This window comes from Cyprinodon tularosa, unplaced genomic scaffold (genome assembly GCF_016077235.1).
Source record: "Cyprinodon tularosa strain WSP-4 unplaced genomic scaffold, ASM1607723v1 ctg677, whole genome shotgun sequence".
In the NCBI taxonomy this organism is placed as follows: Eukaryota; Metazoa; Chordata; class Actinopteri; order Cyprinodontiformes; family Cyprinodontidae; genus Cyprinodon; species Cyprinodon tularosa.
The window spans coordinates 597982-621562 of NW_024039426.1; the positions used below are offsets into that span (position 1 = coordinate 597982).

The 23581-nt window shown below is 38.6% G+C and overlaps 1 protein-coding gene across 3 annotated transcripts in view; it reads right to left on the minus strand.

The window, feature by feature from the left end:
* Nucleotides 1–3842: 3842 nt before the first annotated feature.
* The window catches only part of soga1 (suppressor of glucose, autophagy associated 1), a 114893-nt gene continuing 95154 nt past the window's right edge, over nt 3843–23581 (minus strand). For all 3 annotated transcript variants that reach the window (XM_038267544.1, XM_038267543.1, XM_038267542.1), the window contains 11 exons: nt 23198–23314; nt 22879–23046; nt 14090–14242; nt 13750–13866; nt 12530–12594; nt 11550–11691; nt 10814–11419; nt 10433–10700; nt 10130–10348; nt 9506–9924; nt 3843–9280 (listed from right to left, as the gene is read on the minus strand). In XM_038267544.1, the coding sequence (XP_038123472.1) occupies nt 9146–9280; nt 9506–9924; nt 10130–10348; nt 10433–10700; nt 10814–11419; nt 11550–11691; nt 12530–12594; nt 13750–13866; nt 14090–14242; nt 22879–23046; nt 23198–23314 (2409 nt within the window). In that variant the 3' untranslated portion in view covers nt 3843–9145. The remainder of the gene's footprint in view (nt 9281–9505; nt 9925–10129; nt 10349–10432; nt 10701–10813; nt 11420–11549; nt 11692–12529; nt 12595–13749; nt 13867–14089; nt 14243–22878; nt 23047–23197; nt 23315–23581) is intronic.

Consider the following 23581-nt stretch of genomic DNA (forward strand, 5'->3'; position numbering starts at 1 on the left):
GATACAGGCTACAATTCATGATGGATTCTATTTGGCTATTATGATGGGTCCTATGGGGGTGAGGGCATGCCCACACCATGACACTCCCTCCTCCATGCTTCACAGTTTGTATGAGGTTGTTTTCCTCCTGTGTGCCATGCTGATAGACGACGGCACACAGAAGACCAGAACCAATAAAAAAAGACTCAATTTCCTTTAATAAGACACCATATGATCTGCAGCTGGTGAAAAACACGTGTCCAGAATGGCGTCTACTGCTGCTCTGCTTGTTGACGGCAAAAAAACCTGTGAATACTTTAAAACAAACATAAAGCTACATATAAAACCTATACTGACATCCTGCGTTTTGATTTGCCACGCCTTATAAAGCTGAACTCCTACTCCTCGCCCTGTTTCAAAAACAGGAAGTGATCCTTTTGTTTTCTTCCGCTGCCTGAGTTCCTGTGATAAGGGTTCCTAGTGGTTTTCTGCAGCCTGTTCTTATTCCTTTTAAAGGGAGGAGATTTAACTTAAGACTTTAAGCCAAGTCTATAGACTTTGCCTGTACAGTTTGTACGCTGTGTATATCTACAACTACACTGGCGGGTTTAAACATGGTCAAAAGTCTGCCCTGTCCACTCCAACACCTTAAGTTAGATCTTTTTTTTTAAGCTGGTCCAAAGGTAGAAGAGTACAGGTGAACCTTGTGCAGTATAACCTAATGGTGTCTGAGGTTAAGATATTAAACTGGGGTCCATTTCACGAAGCAGGTTTACCAGAAAATCTAATTTTTTCTAGACCTGATTTTTTCTAAACCTGAAACATGGAAACTCTGGTTCAGAAAGAGAGTTTCCTCAACCTCTGTTTCAGTCACCATACAGTAGTAACATTCTCCTCAGAGCTAACCTGGTCAGTAGCAGGTTCTCTTCAGTAAACTCTGAGTTTCCTCTGTTTATGCTCTCCTTACAGCCAATCACGCTGTTTTATTTCCTGATTTAGTCAGATTTTTGTCATAATTCTGTGCATAAAAAAACCCCCAAAACATTCACTAGGTCTGCTACACACATTAGGTTTTAAAAACAAACATTGCATGTCTGTTTGATGAGGATCTTATTAACCCTTTAAAGCCCGATCCAAGAATAAAACAAAACAGAAAATTACTTTTTTTTGGTTTGAAGTCCTTATTTGGCCTTTTAACAAAATATGTAAAAAGAAAAAACAGAAATACATTTTTGATATTAATAATTTATTACTGTGTGATAAGTCAAGATTATTTTATGTGTAGTCTTCTGCCCTCTGCTCAAAATCCTATTGTACACAATCAGATATACCCGATAACAAAGTTTTTACCATTAAATTATGCAAAAGGTGTCAGATGCAAAACATTTCAGAAACCGTATGTATCAAATATGATACATTTGGCATTACAGGGTTAAAGAATGATCTGCACTTTTCACAGAAAATTTGATTTATAGGGAAAGCGATTCTACAACTCAGTTGACATGGCATGAGAATACTTTTTTTTGGTTGGTCCATTATGAATGAGATTTGGATCATTTTATATATATTTCTGTCATAATTACAGTACATGAAAAACAACGGAAAGTATTTTTAGATTACACATAAATAGATTAATTAATTTAATGGTTGAAAATGAATTATTTAAGGGGTAAGATTAAGATTCACTCGATTATAACCTAATGAGCCTACTGGCACAATCTGAAGCCATTTTAAGGGACTGATAGTGGCTAATAACTACCATTTATTGGGATGATAACATCCGAAGGGCGACTGCAAACAGCCACTTTACTGTATAAAAGAAGACTGAATCAACATGAAGAGGGACCAATGAGATGATGAACAGCTCATATCTATTAGAACGTTTTTTTGACTTCATTTTCTCCTGCTGCAAGAAGATTTCACCTAAACAGATACATTTATCTACTAGCCTTCAAAAATAAGCATGCCATATTGATATATAGTAGTTTAACTGAATATGTATTCCTGATATCTAAAAAAACTTTTTTTTTTTGTCTAAAGAACCGTTTTAAACAAAATGACCTTCTACACATCCAGAATAAACATTCTGGATGTCTATAAATTAATTTCAGATCTCCATATTCCTAATATTACTAGTCAGGATTTGCATGAAAAAATGTATTTCATATATAAATACATATGCAGACAAGCTGATAAATGCCAGAACGGCCACTTAAAATGTGGAAACATTTCTAGATATATAAAACTTAATTCTTACTAGTATAACGTTGTGTTTTTACTTAATAAATTTCATTTTGTGTTACATAATTTGTAATTTAGAAAAAATATTTTTACAGTTAGATCTCGGAGTGGGATTTTTACCAGCAAGAATCTTTTTTTTTTTAGCAATCTACAAATGGAGCAACAGAGAGGAGAGTGCTCTTAATAATTGTAAAATCAGCCTAATATTGCCCACCTCATATAAACTTACTCATTAACTTGAGCAACAATCTTCTCTTTCACCATCTTCCTCTTCTCTGCAGCTGTAGCGCTGTTTCATTGTCCTTTTAATACAGTACATTTTCCCTTTTTTATATTATTTCTGCATTAAAAAATCTAGGTTGAATGTTGTGAAATAGACACTTCATGTTGCCATGGTGACTTGTCGCATCGGTGTTCCTCTGATAATGGCTTTTAATACTTGATAAGCATGTGCTAAACTGAGTGGTTCTACTTGGAGTTGATTGAAGAAGAATAATTCAACTTTATTCTCATTAAACTGTCACAAAAGCACTAAAATTCATCTCTGTATTTAATCCATCCCTTTGGGGAGCAGTGGGCAACCATTGTGCGCCCCCCTGGAAGCAGTGTGGGATTATGGGTCGTTGCTCAGAGACACAGAGTGTCAGTCCTTGAGAGTGGGGCTTGAACTCACAACCTCTGGGATCCAAGCGCAATGCCCTAACCACTAGGCCACCACTCCCCTTACTAACTCATAGCAGCGGCTGTGAAACCGAAAACTCAGAGTTCCCGACTTTAGGCTACATCAATTTAGAGCTGCGGATTTGAATCTGAGTTTGTTAAACCTGCTTCATGAAATAGACCCCTGATGACTTGACCATTTCTCTACAGGTTTTCCTGATGGAGAGTAGAATTAATATGCTTCTGTTATTATTCATGACTATTATTCTAATAGTTGTTTCAGGTCATCTAGATTCTACAGAAACCACCATGTCTGACTGTCCCCAGTTTCCTCCATGTTTACTGGAGTCACAAAGCACCAGAAATGACTCTGGAACATTTGTCAGGCTAACAGATGTCAATGATTTCTCATCTTTTCTTGAATTTCTATAGGTTGGGGAAAGATTGTTTGCTGTATAAGACTCTACATACATCATGTTGTCAGATGGGTTTAATGTAAAGGAGTTCCTGTTTCTCAAGATCTACCAATAATCAAACCTGGATAGGGTTGGTGAAATTACAAGAGAAATGTGGTTAATCGGTAAATTGGTGATTAAAGATGGTCAATTAGATTTTCCAATAATTATTTCTCTCTTAATAAATAATTATATTTTAAAACCACATTTTTATTTACCCGGATTATCTTTGTCTAACATTAAATCCCTTTGCTCTGAAAGTCTTAATTTAAATTTAAAATCATTTTTAGGTTGTTTTTATCAGCAGCAAGCATTTAAGTAAATGAAAGTATACAAAAATAATGAATAGAAGGACAAAAGTTCTTCAATCCAGTTAAAAGTTATATAATTTCACAAAAATGCACCGAAGAGAAGAAAAACCGTGGAAAACACACTGACCCAAACCAGAATAAGTTCAGTCCCACCAAATGCCAAACAGAGAGGGAACAAAAAGGCGTAGACAGCAAAGAACATCAAAATCCATGACACGTTTATTTGTGATTTCTATGACAAACAGGAGGCAGTTTCATCTTATTTTACAAGCTACCATGGCCTGGAAAAACAAACATACCCAGCTGCTTTAAAAAAAAAAATCAATTTTGGACGTCTTCTTCTTACATCCATTAATGTTTTCTATCGTTTCTTTTTTTCAAATATCTTGAAAATGCAACTATATACAGAGAAAATGCTCAAGTGCAATCTAAAATCAGAGAGCGCTACATATTGCCACAGCGATCTTGTAAAGATCAGCTGTTGACATTCAGCTTTTCTCAAAGAAACAAAAGGACAATTTCTTTCTTTTACACGGGGGGGAAGGGTCTAGTTGTTTAAATTAGCTTTCATTGCATTCTCCTCTTAAATCAGTTACTGTTAAAAAAAAGACATAACAGTATGTTAATAAAGCAAATGTACAGGCCGTCTCTGGTTAATAGTTTAGCTACCATTATAAACAGCTAATTCATTTACATAATCCCAGCATGTAATGATCTAATTAATGGTGTGGAAGCATCACAAAAAGAGGGAAATATTTCTGTTTGGGTCCAAGAGTAATGGTTGATGCTCCAAAGCCTAAAGGGAAGCCATTGGCTGGCGTCGTGTGACTTAAAATATGTGATAGTTAGGGAATAAATGTCATTTAGGGATAGATTAGGGGTTTTCCACCACTACCAAGTCACATCCTCCAGCGTTTTAACAAAAAAATTATTATCCATTCCAAACTGTCATTTGTGACTGATTAAAAAATTACATGTTAAGCAATTTTGTTTAATTCTTTAAAAGAATGACACCAACTATGAATATCATTCAACTTTTTTCATCTAAAAATAAAATCAATCAGTGTAAAGACATTCATCCAAATTGTATCATAATTTAGATTAACATCCAATTTTAAGTCTGGTCACCCAAAATATTAATATCAAAGTGTGCACTTCAGCTTGAGTCTAGAAAATCCCTCATTAAGACCGTAAGAAAGGTAAAATACAGATTATTTAGTCTGGATTTTTGAACCAAGGAGTTGTGCCTTTTTAGAGTCAAATACATGCACATAAAGAGAAAGGTTTAAATAAGTAAAACAAGACACATTCGTAGAAGCAAGGCACTAAAGTGACCTTCTTGTGAATAGAATGACTGAATAGCATTAAAAAACAATATCTGGTTATGCAGAATCTGCACAGGTTCAACTACAGTAAAAGACATTTCTGGTATCTGAATATGTTTTTCGTTTTCTTGTTTACTGTACAGTCTAAGAGGTAGAACAAAAACCTGTACTTTTATGCAGAGAATCATAAATATTAAAAAAATCACAGTTTAAAAAAAAACTTAAAATCACTTTATATTTAGAATGAAACATCAACAAACCAAAAAAAAAATCTAAATCCCTGCCAAAGTGGACTGTTTGTTGGTTTCCTGTGTATCAAGCTGGCTTTATTTGTTTTTAGCAAAATCCTGTTCTGTTTTAAAAGCTTTGTGTTTTCGTAGCAAAAGTAATAGTAAGAAAGAAGAAGACAAGTTCTTATTTTAAGATTAGTTTGGAAACCTTAAATGTATTAAAAACATAATACTAAATAGTGTGATTATTTGAAGTCTGGTGAATGAAACCTTGCGATTTATAAGCTTTGTGCACTTTCAACAGCTTATCAGGCTTTTAACAGCATGCAGATATTTTTTTCAGAACTGTTAATGACTGTGGATGTGAAACCTACTCATTTAGGTCTAACATCCCATTAGCTGTGGCTTTCTCATTAGCATGCTAACTGTATTGTATAGGGTCAAAATTCAAAATAAGGCCACAAAATGCCGATTTACTAAAGATGAGGGTTTATAATGTTTTTATATTTAATAATTTCTATATTATTTTTGACCTATGTTTTAATTAAGATCTGAGAAAACAAAACTTAACACAGCGCTAAATGTTTTGCTATAAGCTACTAGCTAATGGATTATGCTAACAGTTAGCCAAATAAAAAAATGATCATTTTTAGAAACCCTTTAACAGAAGGAAATGTGGCTAAAATGAACAAATTAGGGTAAATTTGCATTAAAAGTAAATCGTTAATTACAGAAAGCCCTTTGAGTTTATTTTTGGTGCCAGACAAATGTTAAACTTTAATCAAAATCTGTAAAGAAGAAACAGCGCGCAGATTTTTTAATGTAATATTTTCAAATAGATTTAAATGAATGTACTTTTAAAATGAACTGGTAAATTGAAAGTAGGATTGGTGATAATACTGACTTTGCTAAATGAACATGTGAAGATGTAAAGGTGAAAGCTAAACCATCTATTTTGAGATCCTTAATTGAACTTAGAAACACCTAAGATTCATATATTATTTACTTTCTTCGAATATAAATAGATCATATGATTTATAATTTAGCTTAACATTATAAGTCTTGTGTAATACAAACCATTTTGTAAAGGTTTGCAATTGAAATATGAAAAGGAACATTGAATGAACTTTCTTTGGGAAAAACCCTGAAAAATGACCTAACCAGTAAACCGCTTAAATATGTCAAATAAAGCCCCATAATTGTGGCTAAAAGTCAGACAGTCTAATGGTGTTATATTCAGGTCAGTAGCTCGTGAAGGAGCAGCTGGTATAACGCTGTCTCTTTTCTACCCAAAATGAGGCCTAAAACAGACAGCAGCACACAGACTGTGGGTTTTCTTCAGCATGTTATTTAAGTACATGTACTGTTTCTGTAATGCCCTACTTTTAAACCTGCTGAGTCATTGAACTGTGAGCACATGGTGGGTAGATTCTTCGTTGAAGGACAACAAGCCCACAAACGACTGTACATCAAGTAGCACCATGATGAATAAACAGAGACATAATGATAGATCGGCAAACTGTGATTACAAAGGGAAACAATTGGGTTTGTAGAAATATAAATAGGGATAATTGGTCATGTGGAGAAAAAAAAGGAATGACATATGATGCAGCCACGTCTACCAACATTTGATAACTTTTTTGTCACTACTGTAATACAGTACATTTTGAAGAAAACCATCTTGCTTAATAGAAGAAGACTGCCTGGTTTGGGTTTTTCTAAAAGTCCAGTTTTAGTTTATTAGCCAGACAATCCGACAGGCACTTTGATCAGCTGATTGGAGAAAAAAGACAGGGAAACACCACAGTAATGGAGAGAAAGGATGAGTAAAAAAATCCACAATTAATTTTTTGTTCTCCTATTTCTCCTCAATTACATTTCAGGTCCTATCCGGTCGGCAGTTATAGTTGTATTGTTCTTGATTTATGTTGCCCTTTATGTACAGCTGCCTCCATAGTCCAGTTTATAGAACGTTTAGCCTTCAATATAGACAATTATGGGATGTATGTAAAATCTATTTTTAGTCCTCTAAAAGTTCCAGTTTGAATACATTTGAATAAAATAAGGTCATGACTTTTATTTTGAAAAATAAATGTCTAAGCTATATTTCTTATATGTCTAAAGGTGCTTAAGGCAGCTGTGTTTTCTTATTTTTTAAGTCCAATTGAAGATGTTTTAACAGACTTTAGTCATAAGAAGGCCAGTTGCTACTTATGTTGAGTGACTTCAGTTTTATTTTGAATGCACGTACAAAATAAAAAGTTGAAAACAGAACATATACCCTAATTGGGCATAACCTAGGTAAGAAAACCACACTGCCCAGCTTCTAGAACAGCATTCATAATAAATGAACTTCTTCATTCATAACTTCAGTGCGTATAAATTAAAAAGTCTGTAATTCAGATGTGGACGAAACATCATAAATGTATAAACTGTAAAAAGTATGGCATGTGTGCTGTACATATTTATCCACTTTTACTCTAAAAGTAATCAAACCCAGCTGTCAAATGCTGTCAGAAAACTTCTGATTGAAATCTAATTATATAAAGTCCAAACTTACAGCTGGACTGTGTTGTCTCAGGGGTTTGTTAGAGAATATTAGTGAATAAATAAACATAATTCCCTTCCAAACATGGTGGTGGCAGCAGTATGCTGAGGAGTCTTTTTTTTTTAAATTAAGGTAAATCCTGGAAGAAAACCTGTTAGATAATGCACTGCACTTGAGACAGAAGCTCACCTTACAAAGGGAGAACATGCAGACAGAGCTACACTGGATAGATTTAGATTGAAGCGTATTCAAGTGGTTCATCGGTTATGAATACTTTTGCAAAGCAGTGTTTTTTCCAGCTGGGTGCTTCTGATCCTAAAGGATGTTTTACTTTTATTGGTAACAAATGGAATGCATCTCATGTCTTAGTTGTGCTTCCAACAAAACTGTCTCGGCTAGGCCCAGAAAAAACAAATCCCAACATTATAAATTAATATTACAAAAAGAAACGTCCCATTAGCTTAACAAAAGGGATCCCAGTCTAACTTAACATAGAGAGGAACGGTTCCCAGTGCTTGCTATCGAAGGTCAAAGTCATGGCTTTAATTTCATCCGTCTTGCCTGATTTGTCTCCCCTGGTTAGTTAGAATGAGGGCTTACTGCTCCAGACAAACAAGCCTTCCGATAGATTTACTCTCCAGTGTCATCCACAAAGAAGTTGTCATTAGGCTCCAACATCCTTCATTTGACTGATTAAATCAAAATATTTTAGCATATTACACCCTATGAAGACACATTGCACAGAACTCTGCAGTGTCTCGTTAATATCTGGCATTTCTTTTAGATTTGTGAGGTTAATTGTGTAAAACAAACCAATTTGAGGAACAAATCCATTCGCTGTGAAATGATCTTGACTGGATAATTCAATGAAAAATATCAAATTTTTCAGCTCTAGTCTGTCAGTCTTTGCTTCATATTCCCCAAAGTTACACCTAAACATCAGAGCAGGAGTATTAAATCATGTCAGGGTGAATGTATGATGTGAAATGTAGCAGACTGATCGAAGTACCCTTTAATCTGAGATACGGAGGTTGTGTTTTGCAGATTGACATCATTATTTACTGTAAGCTGCTGATTGTTGTTAGAAGAGAGAGAGGATATATGTGGTTTCAGTCCTGCTGGTAGGTTTGGGGTGCTGGGTGTGTCCTTGGCATCGGTTGCTCGTCTAGAAAATGGAGCGCTGTTGCCTGGGTTCTGCTCATGGTTTTGTTAAGATGGCAGTAGCTCAATGAGGCAGTCTGTGCTGTCGCTGTGTTAGGGTTTGGCAGTGGGCCCTGTGTGGCAGGTTCTAGGGGTTTTGTGTGCGTTCGGTGCTCTGGAAGGTGAGGGAAAGCGTTTCCATGGCAGTAGTGTTGGTGAAGAAGCGAATTTCCTCCATATGTGCTGCGTGTTTTCATCACTCGTTGCAGGCGTCTCCCTTCTCCTCTGCTCCGGCCGGAGACTCCTGCAGCCGGTGCTTGCAGTGGCGGGAGGCTGCTCTGGATGATCGGACGACGCAGGAGGACGGAGCAGCACAATCACAGGGTGCATCCTGGGAAATAAAACCATGTCATTTCTTGTCCTTATATTATTAATATTCATATCTTTACAACTTTACTACGTTTTGTCGCATTTTAATTTCAGTAGTTTTTGTGATTCAAGACGCATGCACGCCAGATTTAGTTGTTTGTGGTTTGAAAACCTCACCCAAACAGCTTAAACTACCTTTTAACTATAACCAAAAGTAATTCCTCTGATCTTAATAGAAATTCGTCACCTCTACTCCTGGTGCTGCAGCTATGCTGTTGCTGGCTGCTTCCTTTCCTCCTCCCAGGATGCTGATCATCTCCTCACCGGTCGTCTGCCTCATAAACCTCTTGTTAACAATCCTGGTCACGCTGTCGCTGCCTCCACTCAATCCAGCCAACGCAGCAGCCCCTCCGACCGTGGGTTCATCCAAGCTGCTCAAACTCCCCATGATGCCCACTCCTCCCAGGACAGCGAGCGAGTCCCTTTGGAGTCTCTCCGCAGGGAGGTGGACCCCGCCTGGGCTGGGCCTGCTGCAGACGTTCCTGAAGAACTCCTGCACCAGCCCTCCATAGCGCTGAGAGCTGGAGTCAGATCCACAAACCACAGCGCCGGAGGGTTTTCCTGCGGCGGGAGGCTGCCGAGCGGGACTGGTGGTCTGGCTTGGTCCTAAAGCAGTGCAGTGATCACAGGTTTGGATCGTTACTGATGGGAGCTAGTGACTTTGCTGCAGTTTGCAGGTAGAATTTGGGACTTTTTGCCACAGTAACTTTTTCTGTTTATTATCATTCACCAGATTTAATTTAAAAAAATGATAAAGTTAGACTTAAATCATAAAAAGAGAACAATGGTTTTTCCACCAGCTGCATCTCACCTATTTCACTCCTCCAGAGCGACTCTGTGCTTCCAGATTGCTCCACCACGCTAAAAAGGCTGGAGAGGCCGTCGGTAAGGCCGTTAAGGACGGGGCTGTCCCTCGTGGTGGTGGAGCGAGCCCAAGCAGAGCCGCCGCCCCCACCGATGGGCCTCTGATGTAGGCTCCACATGCTGCGGTCCCTGCTGGAGGAAGCCCCATCCAGTCTGGAAGTGGAACCTGGAAAAACAGAAGCTGTTATTTCTTCTTTTAAACAACAAACTGGGTTTAAATTAAGCAATAAGAACTGATTAGAAGTTCTACCAGAAGATCCTCTTCGTTGGAGTTTAGGTGATCCATATTTAGGGGAGCAGCAAGGCCTCTCGATACGGCTGTGCACCTTATCCAGTGATGTTGAGATCTGCCGAGTTCGGACCGACGCCAGAGAGGAGGTTGTTGTTGATGACGGACGAGGGGACCAGGCTTTGGTGTGCAGCCCGGCCCCCCTGCTGCTGGCCAGGCTCTCTGTCTGCAGCCCGATGCTGATGCTCTGAGCGACAGTCTGGGTAGACTTGCTGCATACTCCAACAGGCTGGATAAAAGAAGGGATAATTCATCTCTCTCCAGCATGGCTGAGCTTGCAAAATCATTTAACATTTAATGAAAACAGGACTAAAATATGTTAAAAACATTCCAAGGCGATACCTGACTAACAGGCTCCTTGCTGGATTTCCTCTCCAGAGAAGAAGAGCGAATAGCTTGGCGGACACAGTTAGTCATTTCCTTCATGTCGTCGCTTAAGTTGGCGGCAATGTCTCCGATCTCCAGGTCCTGGAAGGGAGAAGAGGAAGTCCTCCCATCGACCGCTCTGTTAACCGCCCCACTGCTGACACTGCTGCTGAACACACTCGGCATGGAGGTGGAAATGCTGCTGCTCCTGCTCTCCAGCAGCTCCCGGTGCTGTTTGGACAGCGAACTGAGCCACTGCTCGTAAGAAGATGTAAAACACACGGCAGGCTGCTGCTGCTGAGCATCAAGAGCACTGAGTGAAGCTACGCCGTCATCCATGTCAGTGTGTTTCAGAGAGGAGCTCCCAATGCCTGAGTGATCCGCATCTAAAGACTCCTGGTGTCTCCTCCGGTGCTCAATACGCCGCACAGCAGGAGGGCTGTAGTAGATACGGATGCCGGTCCGGTCCGGAGCAGTGCAGCTCCTCCGCACAAAATCCAGATCCATGTCGGAGGCTGTGAAGCTGCTGGAGGAGCCGCTGGGACCGTCCCAGGTTTTACAAGTATCAGAAACCTCTGGGGTCTGGAAACGGGAGACAGAAGCATCAGTTTAATAAATAAATGTTTTTTTATGGGTTAAAAGCAGAGAGACAAAAAAAAGACAAAGTGAACCTTCTGAAACCAGTTAATACATAAAAACCTCTGTTACCAACCTCATTGGTTAAGCTGGTCCAGTTCTTCAAGCTTATGTCACCTAACTCGGCTCGAGTAAAAAGAGGCAATGAACCAAACAGCTCTTTGTCCTTCTCACAGGTGGATTTATTAACCTCTGAATCCTCCACTGTTGATTTGACCCTGTAGAATATAGTGCAACAGTATTTCTCTCAGCATTTTGTGACAATACCACATACTTCAGGGCATTTTAATTGGAATAAACAGTACAAACCAGCACAGAATGATCCACATTTTTAAAATGAAAAAAATATATATATATTTTTTTGTTTCTACTTAAAAAAAGAGGGAACATCTGAAAAGTGTGCTATGCAGGACTAACCAGGGCTCCTTTGTTTTTAGAACTTTATAGAACCAAATTGTGTGATATTAAAACTCAGTCTGTAGATCGATGCATTTATCAGCAACATGCTGAGATATTCAGTCCATTCCTCATTAGGTAGGGAACATCTATAAACATCAGTTTTGAAATTTTTTCCTTTATCTCTGAACTGGAATCAGCTGTGGCCTTTGATTGATCCATTCTAGCACATAAATATCTTTGGATCATGGCTTTAACCTGCTAAAATGTTAACTTCAGACCTAATCACCAGTTTGTCTGTCCCTGTAGAATAAAATCATCCCCGGCATGATGCTCCCATCTCAATATTTGATGGTATGATCTGCACTGATGTTTTCTCTACCACAAACAGCCCTTTTCACATAATCATCATATTTTATATCCTCTACAGGTCAATTATGGGATTCTTTTAGTCCCTTTTACAAGAGGACTACACAGTTTTCCTTTTCACAGATTCTCTCACCTGAGCTGCAGAGTCATGCAGCCCTTTTATTCTTTGCACTGGATCGTATTTACAGGCACCGGAGCATATGGAATAATTGAATAATAAATGCACCAGATGATCAAATAGAAACCCTCCATAAGTTTGAGTTAAAGCAACAATTATTTTTGCAGTGTCACCTCGGTGATGCTGATCCATTAACAACAGCTGTGTCCACTGTGACTTCTTCACCTGGAGGCTTCATCTGTGAGGGGAAAAAAAAGACAAATAACATTAAAATGACATTCGTGACATGTCTGCACACCATAGATCCTAAAACGTTGTGTTTAGGTCTTCTAGCCACCTCCTCTGGAGAGTCTGTGGGAGACTGAGGTGAAACACACATAGATTGTGATGCTGAGTCGGTGGATTTTACAGCAGAGGGGAGATCTTAAGCTGTGAAGCAATTTTCTCTCAACACTCATATAACAGATGAAGAGGAGAGGAAGAGAAGAAAGGGACATCTGCAGGTGCTGAGCTGACAGTTTCACTCTCACCTGCAACCCTCAGCAACTCCGTCCGAACTGTCTGAAGGAAAAAGTAAACTAAGAATCCAAAGTGGGTAAAGTATGTCTGTTTTTAAATGCGCAAATGTAGTAATGAAATGTGTTTCATCTGTTGTGATTGAAATCTCTACCGCTGTTTAAGTGATTAAGCCAGAGTTACACTAAGCTGCCTGCAGGGGGCGCTCCAAGTAACCTTAAAAAAGCTTCATATTCCACATGAGATAGAGTTGATTTCCATTATGCTGCTTTCATGCGGGACTCAGACAAAAGCTAAAAGCTGTACTTTTTAAATGAGTTAAATGCCATCATTTGATATCACACAGCCCAGAGGAGGAAGGAAGACGAGGCAGATGGGGAAGTGGAAAAAGCGAATTAGACGACAGGAAACAAGGGGAGGGGAGGAGGGGGGAGTTCTCTGCGGACTGAGATCCTCAAAGATGACAGAAAGGCCTTAAATGCACCACTGGGGTTTAAGGTATGTAGAAAATCCCTTTAACCTTGCAACCTACATAAGGTGGCAGCATGTTGTCAGCCCCCCCGACATGTTCCAGCAGCTCAGCGTTCTACCAACAGGGCTTTAATCAACAGATATGAGTGACTGTGTTTCTCTAGCTTTTAAAGCCCAAGCAGCCGTGGGCAGTTACTGCCTCTGTCCACAGAAACAGAAGGAAATGTGAATTCTACATCTGTAAAATCTTATGGACTTGGGTTTTACTTTGCTCTAAAACCCTGACATAAGGGAAAATAACAACACAATTGTTGTATCTACAATATCTCTGAGTGTCTGACTCTATCTGCCCCAGATTTTCTAGAATAGTCTTTGACATGGACATAGAAATGCCCCGCCGTTTTACCTTCTCCTGCTGCATGCTAGCCTCTCTCAGTCTCTGTTCCCACTGAGCTCTCTCCTGGCTGAACCTCTCCAGCAGCTGCAGCTTCTCTCTGCTCCAGTTCCTTTCTCCGATCTGAAGCTGAACCAGTTGAAGGACGGACAAAAGCAGAAGAAATCAGATTAAAAAACACCAGAAACAGATGCAGCAACTTAGATTGATTCCAATATAAAATACAGCATGATGCTGCCACAGATTAAACGTGTCTGCAGACCTAGCAACTGCGTTCATTACGTCTTTATAGTTTGCAGCGTTGATAAAGTTGTGGGTTTTTATCTAAACTCAAGCTTGGACGTCACTTTACCTGTTTGGTTAAGTCCATCACGGCTGCGTACGACTCGGCGAGGAGGTGCTGGTGTTCCTCACGTTCCTTTTTAAGAGCCGCCTTCAGGTCCAGAGGGTCCAGGGTTTCAGCTGCTGTCATGGCTGCTGTTGTTTTGCCCATTTTTGTCTCAAACTGGAAAGTAAAAACAAGTCAATTCAGCCACAGTTATTTAATAAGGAATGTACTTTTGATTAGAGATTCAAAAACAGGGTAAAACGTTGGCTAACGCCTAATAACTGGAAGATTTTAGCATAACTCTACCAGCTCTGTGTCTTAAACCAAAATATAAGATAATGATGTTCAATCTGGATAAAATGAACTTTTATTTGACGTTTTATTCTAAGCCTAACTAAACATCAAATGCATTACAAAAAGTTGATAAAATGCAAAACACCAGGAATCTTGCACATAGAAAAAATTAGATATGATGTAATAAACTGTCCTCAAAAATATTACAAAATTTGGAAACCCATTTTAGAACAACTGAAGCCATAAAGAACCCCTATCTCCCCCTCTTTTTTTTGTTCTACTTTACTCCATTTGTTATGAATAAAGGTGTGGACACTCCTAATTGACTGGTTGAAACGCCATAAAGTGTTTTTTTTTTTTTTTTTACTTTCAGTATGTCCAAAGTGTAAATTAACAAATTGTTTTTATATAATATTATTTATTGTTTGTCTAATGCTTTTTAAAAAAAATTTTTGTGACAAATGCTAAAGGATTCACTAAAGGACATTAATCATTGTCTTGTTTTTGTTGTATACCTGTAAAAAATCTATAAAAAAAAAAAAAAAATGCAAAACACAGTATCAAACCCAGTATATACAGGTAGTTAATGAGAGTGTCTCATTAATATGGCGGGGTAATGATGTACTACAGTATAATAAAGCTTGTAAAATTAGAATTATATTTTAAATGAATCAAATTTAATGTGTGGATTTAATGTTAAGTTTAAAAAGCAGTGACAATATTAAGGAAGGAGGAGTTGGACTGTGGTAGCCACATACTGTAGGTCTTCATTCCTTCCTATCCATCTTAGCAGCAAAGCTACAGAAGTTCAACAGAGCAAAATTTCTCTTCAAATCTACTTTTTATTTTTATATTGTTGAAAGGATTGCCATAAAAGCTCATAGCTGTATCAATAATGGTTTACATGGCTTCTTAAGTTCCACCAGTGTTTGATTCATTTAGTGCTGAAAGTGATTTATGTTGGATGTGTTGCCTAAAATCTCTCGTGCAGCACATTGGATGATTTTAGAATCTGAATTCAAAATAAAGAAAACCTGGAAGAAATCCACAAGAAAAATAGGGTCACATGGAAGACTATACCAGTTAGAAGAAAAATATCAGAAATATTTTCAGAGATTCCACATTTGAACTGAGCTTGATGCTCAAATGCTTTATATTCTTACTATATATTTCCTCTTATAATAGTTATTTTTTTGTTTATATCTTTATATGCAAAAGTATTTGTACACATTGCAATAAAATGAAAAATGAATCATGACTCACAATGTTCTCCAGGAAGAGTTGTGTTTTGTTATCAAACATAATCATCCTCAATAAAAGGTCAACGTCTTTGCAGGAACAAAACAAACTAATAAAAAGCCTCTTTAGGATAATAAAAACACATTTTTATTATCCTAAGAGCAGTTTTAGCAATCAGTAACTATCTATACCAACGTTTGTGCCTGATTTGGGTAAATATTGTGTAAAACACGCCTTGCTAAAAATTAGAGCGCGTTCATGACTGTCTGGGATTCATTCATAAGGAAGAAGTCTCAGAATATTAACATGTCTCCTCCGTTTCTTCCTCAATAATGTGCCTTTTTAACCCTGTTCCACTCTGAATTGTCCCAGCCGGTTTCTCACCCTCCATTTTTAGCCCCATCATCCCTTTTTTCACCCTCCATTCTAGATCCTGTAGGTGGAATCCCTTCAAATATTGATGAGCCGTTTTACATTTTCTCCCCAGTGTCTGTCTCCCTCCATGCACACGGCTGACAGTACCGGCACGTCGGCATGACAAACGCGAAAAAACGCAAACGCCCACATGCATACAGCCAGACCTCCCAGACCCATCAATCCTCTCCGTGTGCCTGTGTCTGGCGTCTATATGTGGTACTAATGAAACTGTCAGGCAGCCAATCACAGCGAAACACGGCCTGAACCAAACTCCTGCCTCTTATGGCCACACTGTATTTCTCATTAATGACGAACCCTCCCTAACGAGCCTCACAACTCAAAGTGGTTTACTGCAGCAGTGGTGAGAGGGAGGCTATTTCACTAGATGGAGCGTATTTACTGCTGGATCAGAGATGTTTAGATTCATCTCACGATCTCATGAATTTAAAGATCTGCATTTATGAAGGTAAAACAGATTAGAATAATATTGGCGGTATTCTGCTTTAGACATTCTCACTTAGAAGCTGCCCCAGGGTGTTTCTATCAGATGTTTCTATGGTTTACTAAAAAAATAATAAAAAGCATTTATGGAGTATCCAATGCTTTTATTGAGATTTACTCTGAATTCACGCTAAAGGTCAATATTTACAGTGTTGATGCTTCTTTTTCAAGACCTCTGCCATCAGTGCTGGCATGCTGTAAATCCACTTTTGGACCAAATCCTTGAGTGATGGCAGTCTGTTCTATATGTCTATATGTTCTATAATCAATGCTTGGAGTTAGTCTGAATGTTTAGGTTCTTTGTTTCTGGGGCTTTCCGGACTTTCTTGGGGTGCCCTGATATTCAACCTCTCTCTTTCAAGTTCTTGATAATCCAATATGTAGCTGACTGAGCTTCAATCTACTTATCTGCTATAAACGTCCCTGTTAAGGCATTTTTTGTGAAATTTAATGATGACTGCATGTGTTTAAACCTATTGTCATTATGAGTGCGTGTGAAATAGTACGAAAAGTTATGCACCGTAATTTGGTACGTTTTGGACGTTTTTTTCGTCGTATGCGCATCTGATGCACCATTCACAAATATAGAATATAAATTACAATTAGCCCTAACCCTGACCCTAACCCTAAGATATAAAACAGCAAGCAACGTAGTTCGAGACATGAATAAGTGATGATTGCACTGTTTTTCCCATTTTTCGTCCGTCCGCGGATCTGTTTTTTTTTTTCTGTCTGCCAGCGCATGCGCACTGATGTGGTTTTTTGAGGAAAAACGTCCAAAAACGTACGAAATAGTGTGCATAACTTTTCGTACGATTTCATACACACTCATAATGAGAATATGTTGTGTGTTTCCTTGTAGGTAACCATGGTTGCAGTAGTTGCAGTATAAGCTGCACATATCGAGTATCGGTTAAATTGGTGTCAAAACAAACGGAATCTACACGGGGCTTAAACAACCTGTGTTGGTTAATCTCTAATTTAAAATCTCCGGAAGAAGCAGGCTGGGAAAACATTTCTGCAGCACCCCAATTCAGTCTGCTTCAGCATTTCTATCCCACAGCGCTTATATCCCCCTACAGAGCTAACAACAGCAGCTAAGCGCAAACCTTATCCTGCATAAGTTTCTTCAAATTCATAATTTTTATTCACAGATCCATCCATTTTACATCACGCTTTATCCCAGCTGGGGTTGCGTAGGGTGCTGGTGCCTATCTCCAGCCGTCTACCAGGGTTCCTACAGCATAAGGCAAGTTAAATTCAAGACTTTTTAATGCCACTTGAAATAAAACTTTAAGACCAAATTCACAAGAAACACAAGAAAAACCTGCTTGCGACAACTTAACCCAAAGGTTTATTATAACATAAACCACTGCACTAATGTTTCAAATTTTGAAAAGCTTCCCATACAGGAAGAAAGCTAAAAATACACAAATGACAGATATATTTTAACAATTATTTAACTTAATTCACAAACCTTGTTTTAGCAGGTAACAAAACAAATCAGTTTTAAAGCCACAACATAACCAGTGCTAAGTTTTTTTTGCAGCTATTTTGCTTGAGTGCCTTCTTGCACATAATACACTGTGCCTCATGTACGTTCCTTGGTTTTAGCCATGGAGAAAACTCTTGGCTGAATAGCCAATTTTCGTTACATGTAAACTTGCTCATATTTCCCACTCAAAAATTTAATGGTGCATCTCCCAAATGTCCCGGCCGCAACAACGCTCTTATTGGTTCCGCTATCGGGACGGAACTAATAATGGCGAGCCATTATTTATTTTTTTTATTAAAAAAAAACCCCAAAATGACAATTTTAACGTTTTATTTAGAAAGACTGATTTAAGAAATTTTAATACCAATTAAGGCCTTAGTTTTATTTTGAAGAATTCAGTGCCTTTTAAGACTTTTTAAGGACCCGCGGGAACCCTGTCTACAGGCGGGGTACATCCTGGACAGGTCGTCAGTCCATCACAGAGCAACACAGAGACAAACATTCACGCACAAACTCAGAATTTATACACGCACAGATTTTAGAGAAGCCAATTAATCTAACAGTCATGTTTTTGGACTGTGGGAGGAACCTGTGCATGCAAACTCCATGCACAAAGAGTCGAACCTGGAACCTTCTTGCTGGAAGGAAGAAGTGCTACCCACTGCCAACTGAGCAGCCCCATTTTTATTCAGTTATAAATATGTAAGCTCATGTAACCTATAATATAATATAATAATAACAAATGTCTCAGTTATTGGCATACGTTTTGTTGTTGACTATGATTCCCTGTTAAAGGGATAGTTCGGTATTTTTGACATGAATCTGTATGACATCCCCATCACCAGTGGCATGCAATCACACTGACTTACCCCTGGCAGCGTCCTGTGAGCAGAGTTATCGTCCAGTTTTGGTCAAGCCGAAAGTAGTCCGGCAGGTTTTTAGGACCAGCGAAATAAAACGTTTCTCTTCCCAAAACATTATGTGTTAAAAAGAGCGATATTTTTGCATCCCAAAAACGTTGTAGTGGAAAAAGTCACACGTCGTTATCAATTGGTCCTATTTTCTCTCTGTTCATATCAGTGCGCGCCGTCATTCAGACAGCGAGCTCAACAACAGCCAGATGCATGTCTCCCTCCGCCTAGCTCCTAGCTGGCTCTAAAAACCTGCCGGACTACTTTCGGCTTGACCAAAACTGGACGATAACTCTGCTCACAGGACGCTGCCAGGGGTAAGTCAGTGTGATTGCATGCCACTGGTGATGGGGATGCCATACAGATTCATGTCAAAAATACCAAACTATCCCTTTAAGGTAATGATCAAGCCTTTTCTAACATTCAACATCACCAAAAGCTATTAAAAGTGCGGTCAGTATCGGTCAAAACTCAACGCTGCATGTTTTATATCACACATCAAACAAACAGCCCATGTTGAACCTGCATATGATTTTCCAATTAATATAACAGATGTCCCCCCCCCTCCTTCATGACTGAAGTTAAAGCAACAGATGTGATGAATGAGCAGTAAGAGCTCCCAGCTGCTCAGCTTGTCGTCACAGAGGTTGCAGGTGTCTGTAACAATGCGGAAGGATGACTGATTAACCAGTAATAAACAATCCAAAGCATCATCACATGCGGATGAAAGTAAAATAAAGATGCGTTTGTCCTGCTTGCATTCAGGGCTGCTGAGATCATTTGTACTTTCTCTGACTAAATGTGTTTGTCAAGATGGACAGTGAACAGTGTTGGGCAAGCTACTTGTCCAGTGTAGTGAGCTAAGCTATCAGTTACTCAACAATAAATGAAGCTTCACTACACCAAAGCTACCACCTAAAGAATTATAGCAAGCTAAGTTACACTAATGTGTTAAAAGTAGCTTAACTACATCAGAAGCTACTTAACGTTGTACCAACCTAATATCATTTCAAAATGAGTCTGATGCACTGGTTAAAATATTTATTAAAGATCAGCCAATGACATATCACAGTGTTAACATTGCTTTATGATCAGCATATTAAAATAAAAACTAAAGTTATTACTAGTAGACAAACTAGTAAACAATCTGCTGTTATTAGAACCAAATTAACGGCACTGTGTAGTGTTCTACACATGGAGACATGGCTATGAGTTTGCATTCAATGGACATCTCTAGGGAAAACAAAACCCTACAAAAGGCATCTTATTTCTTTAGGGTCTCCCTCAGAGAAAACTTCTTCAGACCTCAATTAAACAGTCGATTCAAGTAACAAATGAAACTGTTTACAAAAAGGTGAAAAAATAAAGAAGCTAATTAAGAGATATATATACATTTAATTATACACTGTATAATTTTATTTCTACCTACATATTTATTCATTGTATTTTTGGAGGCAATTAATTGAATGCTTATTTATTTATTTATTGAGCATTTATTTATTTATGTATTTATTTTATATACGGTAGAGCTGTTCCTCCATAAAAAATCTTATCTGTGCACAGCCTAAAAACAGATTTATGTTATTATCCTGTCAGGTAAACTAGGCCATGAAAATACAATATCGAAGTTTCACTACAGCTCTCTAATTAGAGTATCTTAGTGGCACATATGGGAGAATTATCCTGCCATAATGCAAGAGCATATAACTTCAATTAGAGAAAAGAATTTCATCTTCTTGCTCTCAAAACTTATAATGCTCACACTCCAAACATGCGCTCTCTCTCAAATATTTTCTCTTCTTTCTCAAATCTTTGTTTCTTCTCTTAGATTTAATGCTTCTTCCACAGATATTTTCTCCTCTCGCTTGCCTCCTTCTCTTCGCGCACAAACCGCGCTCTGTTACGCTCGCAAACCCGTAGGCTCTGCTTGCGGATTTGTTTTGCTCTCTCTCAGACTGCAGTTGGATCGTTGCCTAGCAACCTTTCCAGCCAATAGAACGACAGACTCGGAAAGGGTGCGCTTGTTTAACCCTACGGAGTGTGCCTGTGCTACTACGCCACTTATAAGAGCGTCAGCTGAAACTGCTTTTTACAGTAGTTTTGTGGCTGATTGTTGTTTAGAAATAGAAAACCTGGTTTCATTTCTTAGTTATGCCCTGGATTTTGTAGCGTTTGTGGACGCTACGTCGCTACTGGATCAAAACAATAACGTCGCTACAGGAAAGTTACTTGATAAATAAAGCAGCGACGCTACGGTCAAGCTACTGGAAAATGTAGTTAAACTAATAGCTTCGCTACATGTAGCGGCGCTACTGCCCATCACTGACAGTGAAGATAATTTCCTGTCAGATACTTTGACAGGAAGGACAGTGTTTGGAATTGAGTTGACTTGTTCAGTGAAGCAACAGCTGGAGGACCCGCTGTGGGTTGCCAGGGAGCCTTGGCACTGATGCGGCCGGTTTATTGTTGTGCTGCTACACCCCCCCCATACTCACATACTTTAGTGTGGCAAATTGATGGCATACTTTACAGTTTGTATTGTTGGCACAGACGAGATTACTTCCAAATGTGGCATGTAGGTCAGAGTAACACCCACACACACAGGCCCGTTAAAGTGGCTGTTCAAGTCTGCACCTCTCTGCTAAACTATTTGTAATCTCTCTCATCTTTACAGATTACTTTTGATTTTCTAAAAAGTCACGCTTTAAAATCTATCTAGGATTTCTGAACTTCTTTCTTTTGTTCAAATGTAAACGTATTTAAGCAGTTAACACCTTTACACATCATGATCTGTATTAAATCATTAATACTAGAGGTGTCTCTTCATATCAGATCAGAAGACAAATGATGTCGTACCAACGTATGCGGACTGAATGGTTTGGATGGCGGCTGTGATTGATGATGGCGGTCGGCGTTAGTGTGCACCTCTGAGAGCATTATTGGGTTTGTGTGCTAAGGGACCAGGATAATGCAGAGAAAAATCCTTTACTGTGGGCAAACCGTAGGGCCTTCATGGATATCGATAGCTTATTTTTTCCCAGTGAAGTATCTTGAATTTACAAAGTGATGATAGGCTTTCTATACGAGCAGCTTTATAATAACCAGCAGATGTAAATGAAAGCATTTTACATGTAAGTGAAGCCATTTGTAACACTAGATACGCATGATGCAGGTTTTAATGCTTGCATGTGTCATTTTGGCTTAAAATACCGTATGAATAAAAGCAGAATTGCACAAAGGGTCATTCCATATAAAATAAACATCCCTTAAATATAACTAAGTGATGGGTTCATATAATTAGGTCGGACTTAATTGGCCAAAATGATCAGGCTTGTGGGCTATAATTTATCTCCCATTCTTCTCCTGCTCTATTACACACAGGGTGTTTTCTATCCTAGAAGCTGTTAATTAAAACTATTACAGCTTCAGCTGCTGTTATGAGACTGAAGGAGAGACAAAGACAATAAAGAGGGGGAGGAAACAAAAGCCTTTACAGAGGCTGGGAAAACTGAAAGTATTAAAGGTTTTATAGACAAATGATCCACCTGACAGATGGAAACCCTAGAAGTGGATCCCAGAGCTCAATGGGAAATCTCATAATATTTAATTCTATAGTTTATTTTGGGGATTTGGTAAAACTGGTTAAAGTACTTTCAATAGGAAAGTTGTTTCTCTTTTGTTTCTTTACTTAGTCTATATTTCAGTTTCACCTGAAATAAAAAAAATCAATAAGTCTGTGACTGTTTGGTAGGGGTTGTACATACTCATACATGTTTCAAAGGTTAATTAGTTATGCGGCAAACTTAAAATGTGGTTTGTGAAGCCCTCTTGAACATGAGCAATTTAAATATGTTAAAAAATGTTACTCTCCATCTTTTTTTGTTGCAACAACATTGTGCTGCAGGATGTTATTAACTGTAGTGAAGTGTTTGGTTTTCTGCAGCAGCTTTTTTTACCTGCGTGATGAGGCTCTTTAGTTCGGTCCTCTCCACCTCCCACGACGCTTTGGCCTTTGCAAACTGCTGAGTGAGTTCCTGGGAGCCTTGTCTCTCTTGTCTCAACTCTGCACTCAGGTCCTGCAGAGCAACCTTTAGGTCTGCCAAAGTGTTGCTCACTGCACTCGACTGCAACACAGACATCTCTGGTAAGTGTTTATGTAAGAGTGCAGGTGCAGCAGTTACTGGACAGGATTTCACAAACTGCTTCCATAGGATGTCCAAAAATGATTTCTGTTCATCCGAGCAGCTGTGTCTGTGTGCATGCAGCTCTGCTTGCCTTTATTGTGGGGCTGAGCGGCTGCTCGTCTGCAGAGGCTCTCTTATCTGCTGCATTCGTGGGGCTTGGCAGGCTCTCCTCCTCCAGCAGCAGATACAACTCCTTCAGACTGTTCATCTAAAGAGTCAATGTGCAGCAATAGCTGTTTACTATTAATCTCAATCTCCAATCAAATATAATTAATTACATACTACATGTTCTTCCAAAATTAATTTACATAAATCAAACATTTAATTCTTAAATTATTCTGATATGTTATTACAATTTTTCTCTGTTTAAAAAAAAAAAATAAAGCAATCATTCCTGAATCATAGAGTGAGAACAATTAAGAACAGAGAAATGTGACATGTACTAACTGAAACGTTTTTTATCTTTTTTCTTTTC